Source organism: Parus major, chromosome 8 (genome assembly GCF_001522545.3).
Source record: "Parus major isolate Abel chromosome 8, Parus_major1.1, whole genome shotgun sequence".
NCBI classification, from domain to species: Eukaryota; Metazoa; Chordata; class Aves; order Passeriformes; family Paridae; genus Parus; species Parus major.
Window position 1 is genome coordinate 11,606,913 of NC_031777.1, and position 13,403 is coordinate 11,620,315.

At 36.0% G+C, this 13,403-nt stretch overlaps 1 protein-coding gene across 4 annotated transcripts in view; it reads left to right on the plus strand.

Moving 5' to 3' along the window:
• COL11A1 (collagen type XI alpha 1 chain) overlaps positions 1-13,403 on the plus strand; it is a 132,656-nt gene that overhangs the window by 41,885 nt on the left and 77,368 nt on the right. The window contains exons 6-13 of one of the 4 annotated variants that reach the window (XM_015636767.3): positions 3,796-3,912; positions 4,182-4,328; positions 4,522-4,617; positions 6,770-7,015; positions 9,605-9,667; positions 10,225-10,266; positions 10,621-10,683; positions 12,245-12,319. In XM_015636767.3, the coding sequence (XP_015492253.1) occupies positions 3,796-3,912; positions 4,182-4,328; positions 4,522-4,617; positions 6,770-7,015; positions 9,605-9,667; positions 10,225-10,266; positions 10,621-10,683; positions 12,245-12,319 (849 nt within the window). The remainder of the gene's footprint in view (positions 1-3,795; positions 3,913-4,181; positions 4,329-4,521; positions 4,618-6,769; positions 7,016-9,604; positions 9,668-10,224; positions 10,267-10,620; positions 10,684-12,244; positions 12,320-13,403) is intronic. The other 3 variants (XM_033516416.1, XM_015636768.3, XM_033516415.1) reach the window with 3 other exon arrangements.

A 13,403-nucleotide genomic window follows, 5' to 3' on the forward strand; every position in this document is an offset into this window, starting at 1 on the left:
TCCAGAAAAAGAAGGGGTTTGTGCCACATGCCCAGCCTTAACTTTTAATGGCAGGGTAAGTATGAGTTGCCAGCTTCACAGCAGGTGACTAAAGCCATTAAATCTGTCCCTGCTGTTTGTATATTTAGTTTTCATTTACCTGACTAGTCCTTCACTAGTCCTGTTGTCTCTTATTAAAAACAGGGAACAGTCTTCATCAGGTTGAATTGGTAAAATCTTTCTGTGAGTAAATCATATTTCTAAAGTGCATCTTTACATCAGCTAGAGGTGTAGAGATGCATTCCTCCATCTGGACAGATTGTGCCTCAGGAAATACACCTGGAAGATTTTGCATCTGTATTTAACTCTTTGCAGCAGGACCCCTGGAGTTCAGTATAAAACATATTCTCTGTTTATAGGCTGCTGTGAAAGATGAGGGTCACTGGTCTTACAGACAAAAGAATCTAGGGAAAGGAAGGACTGCTAAGGATAAAGTTCACCTTGTAGAATATTTAGGCTATTCCATATTTTCACTTGTCCTCCTTGTATCAGTGGGACTACAAAGTACTGTGATTTCAAAACTACTTGAAGATGGTTTTGGCATTGTTGCCACATGTCCTAGTTTGTAAGTCACAAAAATTTTCGTGATACCCCTCTGATACTGTGCTCTTAAAGTACAAGATCTTCACCTGCTTGGCAGTAATCTGACTCCAGCTTCCCCACTTCTCATCCATCCCTGTTATTTCCTTCTGTGTGCCTGCATAATGGTGCAACCAAAATATACTCTTGTATTTGTGATCACATTTTGCATATAAGGAAAGTTTCTCTTTCTTTAACAGAAATGAGTGAAGCACTATACCCAAAAGTATTTTCTGTGTAATTATGCATGATGCAATCGATCTGTCCACATGATTGTGCTTTTTTGTATGTTTTCTAGTTCTCATTCATAAATTTCTGACTTTTTGAACTAGGCCTCAGCATAAATATCAGCTTATTCATTACTTTCTTTTTTAATACTAACTTGGCACAGATATTTTTCCTTCCTTTTTTTCTCCCCAATCTACATTTCTGCTTAGTTTATGGCCTCTGAAAAAACTACTTGTAACTCACTGTGCTGCAATTTTATTAGTCATGTGGTTGGCAAAATTCAGCACAGCTTACCTTGAGAAAAACCTAATTTTCTGAGATTTGCAAAACAGTTATAATACTGAGCAACACAGAGTTATATTTTAACTGTCATTTGGTCCAAGTGACTTATGGAATGAATGCTTCCAGTTTCAGAATAGGTTTGCAATGCTTATTGAAGAGAAATCTGTGTCTGTTAGATAATAAAACAAACTCATAACAGCATATTAAATTTAAATCTGGCTAACGACATGGTAATTCTCTCAAAAAAGTTACTTCACTTACCTCTTAAGATATTGGCTATTATTTAACATAGGTAGTGTCACTTGCTTGGGTTCCAGTAAAAATTGCATAGCAGAGTGTTTGATTCATGTTGTTTGGCTGAGGAATCATTTAAAAGGATGGAACTGGCTACCACTGTTAGGGTGGAATAACTGAATTTAGAGACGTGTATTTCACTGAATAATTTTTTTTTTTGCCTTGTAGATAAACCTTGTTTGTGTGGCCTTCTCCAGAGAAGATAAGCAAATCATTTGCAGACATTTTTATAATTTCCAAATATATACTGCAATTTCATTGCTATTCTGTAACTATTTTTAAAAGTCTATTTATTTCCATGTGGTTCTTCCTTTACTTCCTTTCTGTGGCTGGTTGTGGTCTCCTAGAAGTTTGTAATCACATTTTCTTTTTTGGCTGGCAGTGGCACACTTCTTTAGAGACCAGCTGTACTGAGTTGCATTTCCAGAACTGCACCAAAAGCCAGAAAATGTGCATTTATACCTTGACAGACTTGTAAATGTATCATTGCTGCATGTGATGCTCTTCAGCAATGCCAGTTATAGATCAAACACGTTTCATTGACTTCACTGGGGTTAGGACTGAACCTTAATTTGCTGAACATGGAAAGAATAGCCACGTGACTTACTTTAGACTCACATGGTTAAGTCTAAAATGCTGCTGCTTTTGAAAAGTATAAGTAGTGTCAACTTTTACTGGTAATAGAAAAGATACCACTGATGAAATCAAAGCATTGCTTATGTTGCATGAGGCAGGTGTAAAATGCCCATATACTTCACAAATATAAAATGATATTTTGTTATTTAAACGTAGTTTGAAGTTACTTACTAATGTGCAATATAGTTTTGAATGAGTACCAAAAGTGTGTTACATCCTTTTTAAAGGTTTATCAAATCTCATGACTAATCAGCTTATATATGCAAGGGTAGAAATAAACAAAGGACAATTGAGCAAAAAAGCATCTACCTTCTGAAAAAAAAAACCTGTCTTCTTTTTAAGAAAAGCTGTTGATCATAGTAAGACTCTGTGGAGTCACAAGAGTGGAATAATAGAAACCTATGTAAAAGGATTTTTTTAAGTGATTAAATGTCTTTCATCATTAGTCTTATACTTGCTGAGGAAATCAACTTCTGTGCATTAAAATCACAAGTAAAAATTTGTATCAAAAAACACTGCCAGAGGGAACAGTTAAACCAGTGTTTTGGTCACATGGTAGAATATAGTTTGGAATATGGAGATCTATTTTAATCTGTAATTTCTTCTAAATGTCCATCTCTTTCTGATAATGGTGACTTCTATGAATCCTCAGACTGGACTGGAAGTGAAGTGTACTAATTCTCTCTCTCATCAACATAATGAAACAAACAGATGTTGTCTTCATTTTACAAACAATGATTTGTAATAGGAGAGAGATTTCAGAAGGGACAAGTTCACATGAGGCACATTTGAGTATTTCTTCCTAAAGGGAAAGCAAACACTTGTCCAGACTCTGGCCACAATTCTGCCTTCTTTTACCTCCCTGGGTACATAAAGAGAACTGGTAGCAGCCAGGAGACTGCTCTAATTTACCAGACCAACCTGTTCAAGCATTTTAGGAGTGGAAAGGTATTTTGAAGCTGCCCTTTCTTCTCAGTTCTAATGAGCCATACTTGCTGCAGATAATATGGAGACCGGGATCTTCTTGGCACAGTCGAGAGTACAGCTCAGGAGTTCCTGGCTCCCTAGATTGTGCTCATAACACTACACAAGCCAATTCTAAAGCTACTTTCTCTTGTAAAATTTGTGTGCCAAATCTTCATTTGATAAAAATTTAGAAACAGAGCTATGGAGCAATTTACAGAAGCTGAATCTGAAATGAAATTACAACATTGAGGCATTTGCTCAGGAAATTTATACTATGGAGCTGCCCTGGCTTTCAAACACAACATCAAACAAGAGGATGATAGCCATGTTTACTTGTGAGCTGTGGCCTCTTTTCTGTATCTGAAATGACTGATGTCAGATATTGGCATCTCTGCTCTTCTGGTCACCTGAAAAAATGCAGGTAAAAGATATTATTTGAAATTTAAAGATTAAATAAATGCATGGTTTCAAAAAGATCTGTTGGTGCTCACAGTAGTCCAAATTATACTTGATTCTTCTTTGTAGTCCAATAAAAGGGAGGGTTTTTTCCTGGCATTACTACTTACTTTTTTACTACTTTTGTACTGTGCTTTGAAAGAAATAAGTTGTCAGGTTTTTTCCCCAAATGAATAATTACACTGAATTGTTCATACTGCATTAATTTTGTTAAACTTTATTCCTAAGTAAAGGTGAAGATACTTTCCAGTATTGCTAATCTAGTTTGCTACCACTAACATGGGAATGCCTGATATTTTTCCATTTGCAATGTAGTACACACCAGAAGATTTTATCGAATATGACTATGAGTATGGGGATGCAGATTATAAAGAAACTGATTCTGTAACAGAGGGACTCCCACTGTTTGAAGAGACAGTAGCACAAACAGAGGTAACAGAATCTGATCTGTTTGTTGTGTGGTGTCCAGCTGTCCCCTACCACATGGTTTGTCAGTTTGTGTCTTTTATATGAGCTTAATGCTATCCTCTCACTCACTTCTTTACTTTGTAGCTGTAACCCTTGCTTTCAGTTAGAGATGGAAGGTCTCACGGCTGACAGCATTCATCTTCCATTTGGTTACCCTTCTTTCATTCACCCTTTCTCAATTTTCTCTTCATTTTATTTATGTTCTCCCATTCCATCTTTCATAACGTTTGCAGAAAAAGAAAGCCATGGTCAAAAAGAAGAAGAGGACAGTGGCCGCTAGCTCAAAGGACAAACCTCAAAAGGCCACAACAAAAAAATCTGAAAAATATGCATCCAAGAAGAAGAAAACTTATCAAGCAGCAGCAAAAGGCAAACTAGGGGTAAAGGTAGCCAAGAATTAATCAAGATCTTTCCCAGACCAAGACTGGAAGATCTTTGATAATAAGAAAAAAATTTACCTAACCCCACTAGATGAATACATCTGGCTAATACCATAACCTGAATAACAGCAATACCTGTTGAATTTTTTCATATAGATTTTTTTTTTAATAATGCATTTTATTTTTATACTAGGCCAACGTTATTGATGGATTTCAAGATTATAGCATAGCTGAAAATGACTATGGGCCCCAGACAGAAGCTCCCTCGAGAACTACTGAAGCAAATGAGGTAATAAGAACTCTAAAGAAAATCCTTGTCCCACCAGGTGTCATTCATTAAAAAAGTACAAATGCATTTTAAAAGGATTGATTTCTATGTAAAAGATATAAACTCTATCAGCACTTAATGTGATTTTGTGCTTTCTCAACCAATATCAGAAATTATTGTCTCGGGCAGAACTCCCATTAATTCTGCACAGATCTGCCCAATCTTCAGCCTGTGGAGTTCGTGATTCTGGAAATAATTCAGTGATATATGGTGTGGGAATGTAGTGTTGCTGCTTTCAGTGTGGATGTGAATGGAGCTATGTCTAGCATAAACTAGGATAGATATTAGACATAGTCCTTCTGATCTAAAAAGTGGAGTCTCTAATTTTTCCTGTAATTTTTAAGGTGCAGCACAAAAAAGAGCCTAACACAAGACAAAGAATGGCTGCCACCATAGCAGCATATGGAAGTTGAGTCAGAAGCCATTGTTTCATTTTCACAGTTCTTCAGCTAACAAAACCAAATTATTTGATTTTCACTTGTTCTACTCAAAAGAAACATTATAATTTGAGCTGTCAGAAAAGATAAAATTATTATTTTGACTTCAGTTGGAAAATGCATTTCTATAAAGCTACAATAACAGGTCTAAACATTATTTTGTTAAAATTACTGCACCTAAGCCAGTGTTGATTAATATGCTTGCATATTAATTAACACTAGTGTATAGAAAAATGATGACAGATTTTAAGAAATATTGTTCTCATTTTTCTTTTGCCTTTTCCTTTCAAAATAAAGATTGTTGCTTAAAAGATGTACAAAACTCCCCCTGTCCCCTGACCATTTGAAAAGAGAAAAAGAGTCCCCATTTTTTCTAAGGTTTTCTTCCTATATATCTTGTAAGGTGGAGGTGAATTAAGGTATGTTTTACTCATTTTGCTGTAAAGCATTCTTGTGTTCGGTCTCATGTTTGCTAGTCACAAGTTGATCAACAGATATATCTAAATAATTCAGTTTCCTGGGCAATTTTAAGCTGATTGTACAATAGTACAGCTGTAATGAAGTAGAATCAAAGTGCTAAATGCTCTCCTTGGTGAGAGCATTTCTTCATAAAGGTAAAATTTGGCTTAGAATTGGTTCTGTTGTGTGTTTATTCCAGCTGTAACGTAGAAGTCATACTCCTGTAACTAATGGAATTAGGCAAGTGTTAAATCAGAATCTGGCCTTCTATTTTAATTGCAATGTTTCAATGTCATTATTAGGTCAAGATTTTTAAATTACACTGGATGTTGATTAGCTTCTGAAGATTTTCAAGATCATACTACTTCATATTGTCTGATCATTTTATATTAGCAATATCTGAACTTCAATTTCTTTCAAAATTATCAAAATACCTCTGTAATAGAATAAAGCAATTCTCCTTTATTTCACAAATAGTTTTGTACATCTCAAATATAGCATTCTTTTAAACTGCTTTAGTGCTTTTAAGTGGTTTGCTTGGTTTGACAGCTTACATACTTTAAGATGAAAGCTTAGATTTCAGAAATCTTAAAATTAATCTGAATTGTACTGGTGGAACTTTGACTCAGACAAAAAAAATATGTAAATTACCATGACGCACGTGAATCATGACTTTTACTGATAAATAAACTTCAAAATCAGTAACAAGAGCAAAGAAGTTCAGCTCAGCATTGGTATTTATAGACAGAAAATAATGAAAAAGGATGGCCTTAACTGAAGTGATGCTTGCACCTCCTCCACATTGCTGTTGTAAAAAGATCTGAACCTATTCACTGCTCATTGCATATGTTCATTCATGAATACTTGTAAGAGTGAAACCAAGCAGCGAAATTCAGCTATATTTGGCACTAAAGTAACATTACACAAGCAGTACACATAATACTGGATATTTTGAATTCAGTGGTTTTGGATAAAAAAACCAAAGCATATGAAAACATTACTTCTTTGTACTTCTTTATACAAAGATCTTTTAATTACTCTGAAAGGCTGAGCTTCCATTCCTTCAGACTCTAATTAAAAGACAATATGCTGTAGTTCTACTGTTCTTTCTTCTTTTGACAAGTCATCATGGTGGATGAGCGTATGCTTACATTGCTTTACTAACAATAACCCACATATTCCTCCTATTCCCAAATCTTTGCTACTGATACGAATAGCAAAATCCTGTTGAAGAAGTATTTGCTGAAGAATACATAACTGGAGAGGATTATGATAAAAAAAATGAGGCAACTGAATATGGAAGCAGAGGAGTAGACCTCAGTGAATCTGATCTGCTGGTAGATGGAGATTTAGGAGAATATGATTTTTATGAATATAAAGAATATGAAGAGAAACCAACTGATTCCACTAATGAGGAGTTTGGTCCAGGTGTTCCTGCAGAGACCGATATCACAGAAACAAGCGTAAGTTGACTGGAGGCATAATGCAGATTAATCTAATTTAGCAATTCTTTTATAATTACACAGTCTCAGAAGTGCACAGACCCTGATCCAGAGCTCCTTGTACATTTGAGATACATTCTGATTTTTGATAACATTTGGATCAAGGCCGTCCTCTTGTTTTAGTAATCTTGAACTTTTTTTTTTTATCATGTAAGATTTTTTGTCTTGTTTGCTGAAGGGAGTAAGGGAGGGTGGAAGATGGGAGGGAAAGGAAAGAGGAGGTGGAATTAAAAAAATAAATTATAAATGAATAGTTTAAAAATCTTTCTAAACTAGAGCTAAAGCTGGAAAGAACATGAGTTCTAATGCAGGTACAAGTGCTGTAATTCATATTTTTTTATTATTACCTTAAGAAATTGAAATGCATATAGGTGTCTAGAAACATGGCTTTTGCTGCTTTCCAAGAAGAAAATTCATGAGTAGGAAGGTTAAGGCCTGAACCCTTTCATGAAAATAAGCTTAGTCAATGGTGACAGGTTTATGGTCTCGCAGAAGTGATTTAACAGCTCAGTATATATAAAGAAGGATAAGATGACATGGTGGATCCTCTGAATCATGCTCTTCATTCTGAATTTTACAGCTTTCTTTCCCGCTGACTTAATCATGGGCTAAACAGCAAGGCTTTAACTTTCCTTTAGTTGTGCCAAGATCCTTGTTTACCAGTTGACCAACTGTGGAAGCTGCAAAGAAAACTATGTATGGCTAAGAGTGGAAGGACCAACAAATTCCATTTGGATTTTTTAATTGGGAAGACCCTCAATATAGTAGAAAAGGAGAATCTTGTTTGCACTATTTGCTCAGTCTTATCTTTATTTTCTCCTCACAAAGACAAAACTTCAGTTTACAAAGGATCCAAGAAATAACAGCAAATGCTGTGAGGTTGCTTTTCTCTGCCAACCTTGAAACCCATCCTTCTGTATTTCATTTACTGCTCCTTTCTAAACCCTTTTGGGGTCATTGTACTTTTTAATGATCCTTATCTGTGCAATGTGATACAAGTGTACCCTTTTCCTTCTAGCCCAGATGGGGACCCTGTTGCAGAATGACACAGAAGAGGTCAGATTATCTGTGAAGCACAGAGCCCATAAGGCACCATTTGTGCCTGCATTAAGCAAATGACTGTGTAGACTCTATCCCCTGGTATAAATTTCAACTTCAAATGCCTTGATACAAAGCTGAAGGAGTCAGGAATCTTGAATTAGAACACAGGCTCTGGTCTGTGCAAGCTTTATTACAGTTCTCATCTGCTGAACCAGAAATATGTCATTTTCCTTTGACACATGGATGTATTTAGAATAACTCAGGGTCTACCTATGGTAAAAAAAGCAAGATGGAAAGTACTCAGTATTTGGGAACTTTCAAAAAGGGGAAATATTTTCAAAGATGGAGACCCTGATGTCATTTTTTTACAAGTAATTTATGTTAATCTAATAAAACGTGATTGTCTATTCCTCTTTCTACTTGATTCTTATAAATTACCAATGGGTTTATGAACATCATTACTCATGAGATCTGCACATTTATAAATCAGTGCAATCAATTCACAGTCTGTGAATCTCTGTTCTTCCATTCCAAAATGTTTCATATAGAAATATCCTTACTATTGTTACTAATCCCCAGCTATTTTAGAGTAAATGTTGAATCACTGTACTGAAATTAAAAAAAAAAAAAAAAAAGCATTTTAAATTTTAAACTGGTCAGAAGTTAATTTCTAGGGGATATGTTAACGATCAAGAGGTACTTCTGAAGAAAAACACATTATCTCGTGTTTTAAAAAAAACAGTTCCTTTTTCCTTGTTTGAATCTTGAATCCATGTCTTCCGTTAGTTTGTGCTATTGTCACACTATTTTAGGTATTTCTTTTACCTTAATCCTGAACCCAAAACTTCCCACAGAGCTGGTCCTCAAAGAATTTGGCAGTTGATGCTAATTCAGGTAGTGACGAGGCACTATTGGTTATCCATGAGCTATTCTTTAGTGTCCACAGTGCCACTAATCTCCTTTCTTATTTATGCCATAAAATCACAGACCCTTCTCAGGTTACTTTACATCCTGTGGATGTCTAATGAATGAAATTAAGAACTTGAAAGGTACTGTCCACATTGGACCAAGGGATCTTTCTTTCCATCTTAATTTAGGCTGGTTAATTCATAAAGCCATGAAGAATCATTGTCAATTGCCAAGAATATTTCCAATCAAATAAGAAAAAAAAACAAAACAATGTAGTGACTTGCACACAGAAATTTTAGATTCTAATTTCAAAGTTCAAATGTAAAGCATGGGATAAATACTCATGGGATGCACATCTCATTCAAAAGTATGAATTGACAATATCCAATAATGGAGAAAGCAGGCATACAGTTTTTGCTCTTTCCATTTCTCATGTATTCAGTATTTTTGATTTATATGGCCTCTAACTGTGATGTATTTTTAATAGTACAGACCAATTCCAGCTTTAGCTTTCAGTTACAGATTGCTGCAATTCTTTATTGTACCAGGTCCTTAGACCTTCTACTTATTTTTGTTTTTGGGGTTGTTTTTACTGGCCAGGTGACAGGACATGGGGCTTATGGAGAAAAAGGCCAAAAGGGAGAACCAGCTGTGATTGAACCTGTAAGTACAGATGTCAGGGAGTTTTTCTGTAGCACTGTATAACATATATTCACTGTTCATTGAATTTAATCAGGATCAAACATTGTTGTTCATGACAGGATGACAGCATCCACATGATCCATGATCTCTGAGACAGTCCCTGTAATGTGGATGGTGTAAACTGGTTACGACAGTGGCCAGTTCCAGCTACCCCTTTGGTTACGTGAAGGACTAACCACACGTTCCTTTAAAAAGAAAAGAGAATCTTGTGCAGAGGAAAACAGACTATTGATCTGATCTGCAGGCCATCTATTAACTACATCTTAGACAGATCCACCCAGATAACTTTCAGCTTAGGCACAGGTAACACCATCACTACAGGTTTCAGCAACTGCAAGGAAGTCTGCCTCACTTTTAATGTCATGCAACAATTCAGATTCTCATTCTAGTAACTGTACAGAGAAGATTCCTGGAAAAGTTTATCAAAACTCTAAGAAATTTTAACTTTAGTAGTTCAGATGGAAAGATTGTTTTTCTACAAAGTAATAAATGTAATGTTGTGTTTCATCTGCCCCTAGGGTATGCTCATTGAAGGACCACCGGGACCAAGAGGACCTGCTGTAAGTAGATAAATCACAATTTCCTTTATTGCATTTGATTCATCCACTGTCCTTTTCTATTCATGAGTTAACACAATATTGGTCTTATTATATTTCCCAAATGTATTTCAGACTTAACACTTCTAGAAGGGTATAGAAAAGGATCATCTCGTGTTTTCAGTGACAGCAGACTACAAGCTGAGGGCACATGAAAATCTAAGCTTTGATTGTTGACTATAAATCTTTGCAAGAAAAAACAATATGCTGCTTTATATATTATTTTATCCAAATATGTGTTCTTCATAACTTTCCAGAGAAAAAATAGTTCAAAAATCTGTAAGCATTCAGCATAATTATGTCATTCATTTTCTATAGGGTCTTACAGGTCCCCCAGGTCTACAAGGTCCTGTTGGTCCTCCAGGTGACCCTGGTGAAAGGGTAAGTCAACAAACAGATTATCCCATTCATTCATGGGATAGCTTGCAATGATTGTTTCAAGGGTGAATTAGATCCTGATCTGAAATAGATCCAGAGGTTAGAAACTTCAGTGGAATTGAGGCTGATTCATTCAGCTGAACAAATCAGCTGAGAATATGGACAAACATTTTCTTAGCAGTAGAAATATGTGCTGTAAATACAGGAAGAGGCTTAATCTCTGATTTGTTTGTATTTTTTCTGTTTTGGTGTGGTTTGAAATATACTGAAGTAACAGATGCAAACATTTCACATGGATTTGAATTAATTTTTTAAAAATCAGTATGGCTTCAGCTACAATATGTACAAATATAGAGAAAAACAAGCTTTCAGAATTAAAACACATGGGAATATTGAAAGTGATGGATAATATTTAAATGATCCTGGAAGAATTTATTTGCCGTATTAAATAATTTATGACCTAAGAAACCTATCCAGTCATGAAACTAGTTACAATCTATTATTTTACTCTTCACATTTTCGTAAGCCTTTTCTTACTGCCACCACAAACACAATTTTAAAACAGCCTAAATATTTGATGAAATAAGTTACTAAAAAACTTTCCTGTGTTTTATGAGTGCTAGTTTACTCATTAATTCAGCATGCTCATGTTGTATTTATATATACAAGATGTTGAAAAGATGCTATCTCTATATAATGAGATAATATTAATATCCCAACAATACTTGACATTGCTAATATAAGTCAGCATCCACACTTTCATATTTCTGTCGGGTAGATTAATTCAATATTCTAGAATTTGAACTAGTAAAATGGGAATTTTAACACCTAGTTAATGGAATAACTACTGACAGTACTTAGTTTTGTAACTGGCTGCTTACTTAATTCATCATAAGGAAATTCTTGACTAAGCACGTCATGTGCCTGTCATGGACCAGACACGACACAAATATATAATTGCAGCAATTAGGCTGGGAGGAGAATGGATTGAGAGCAGCCCTGCAGAGAAGGACTTGGGGGTGTTGGTGGACAAGAAGCTTGACATGACCCAGTAACATGCACTTGCAGCCAACCGTAGCCTGGCTGCATGAAAGAGGCGTGAGCAGCAAGTGAGGTGGTTCTGCCCCTCTGCCACTCTTGTGTGCCTCTTCTATGACAACAGGCTGAGCTGTGGGGGAAGGCTGCAAGAGAGGTGGGGAGAGACTTTTTACAAGGGCCCATAGTGACAGGACAAAGGGGAAGTTTTTTTAATGGAAAGAGAGCAGGTTTAGGTTGGATACTGGGGAGAAATTCCTTATGCTGAGAGTGGTGAGGCCCTGTAATAGGTTGCCCAGATGGCTGCACCATCCCTGGAAGTGTTCAAGGCAGGATTGGTTGGGGCTTTGAGCTACCTGGTCTAGTGAAACATGTTCCTGCCCATGGCAGGGAAGTTGAAACTAAATCTTTAAGGTATTTTCCAAGCCATTTGTATGAGTGTAAATTTACGTAAGTGACTCAAAAGGTTTCTCTTACATTACTGTCTTTTTGTTGTCACCTTTTTTCTCTCATGTCCTTGTTCTCTTAGGGTCCACCTGGTCGCCCTGGTCTTCCTGGTGCTGATGGTTTAGCAGGTCCCCCAGGTACCATGTTAATGTTGCCGGTAAGTTGTGGTTACAGGGTAAGCAGCCTGCAAATACTGGAAGTGTCCTTCAAAAAATGTATAGGTATTTTCTTTCTTCATCTGATTTTATCTGTGGAATGAGAGAATGATACAGAAGTTCTTTTATGGTGTAAGCATTTGAAATTCATATATATGGTGCATATTTTTTTTTCCTCAAAAATGCCTTTAAATGCTTTAGCTGCTGCATGGCTGACAGATTGGAACCTACACAAGTGAATTACAGACACTGAAAACCACCCTATATTTTTAACAGTAACTATATTTTTCTACTATATGTCAGAAACAACGAGTTTGCTGTTGTACAGAGGGCCTGTACTCCCCACAGGCGTGTGTGCTTTCAAGTCTCATTGACATGGAGATTTTTAAGTATTCCATGATTCAAATCGGACTTCAGTCAGATCTTTGAAGAGTCAGTGCATCCTTTGAATAGAAATATATGCACATAGCCAGCTCTGCTCCCACTGGAGTCAAAGCAAAACACCATCTGTTTTAGCAGGTGGAGGAACAAGCCCAAAGCTGTTAAAGTATCTTGCAGAGCTGGGGTACGAAAAGCACTGTGTGCTTGGAATTAATTATTCCTAAGTGTGTGTATGGATGAAAAAGATCTGTGTCAACTCTGTGCAGAAGCAAACTGGACAAACTGTTATGGGCAGTGTAAGATTCGTGGCCCTGATACCCAGTGTGCCTATGTCACACCTTTGGAAAGCTGTGCTTCTTGTTGCAGCCTAGCATTTCTGCAACATTGCAAAGCTTCTACCAGCAGTTTTATTAGCAATAACAGTGCAGAAGCACAGGAACAAGTGCCTAAATTTTTATTCTGTAATTTATTTTGAAATTATCAGAAATTACACAAAACTATTTTATTTTAGATACCAAATATTTTTCAAATTTGCGTCTGCCTTAAATTAAATTACATTTTTAATGTGAGTAGCTCCCAATGAATTAATTTTGGTACATGTTTTTATTGAAATTTTACAGGCAAGTAAAATTTCTTTTGGCCTCTTTTTAAATAAACAAGTGAACAAACGAAAACCAAAATCCTATGAAATCAGGAAAAGATTTG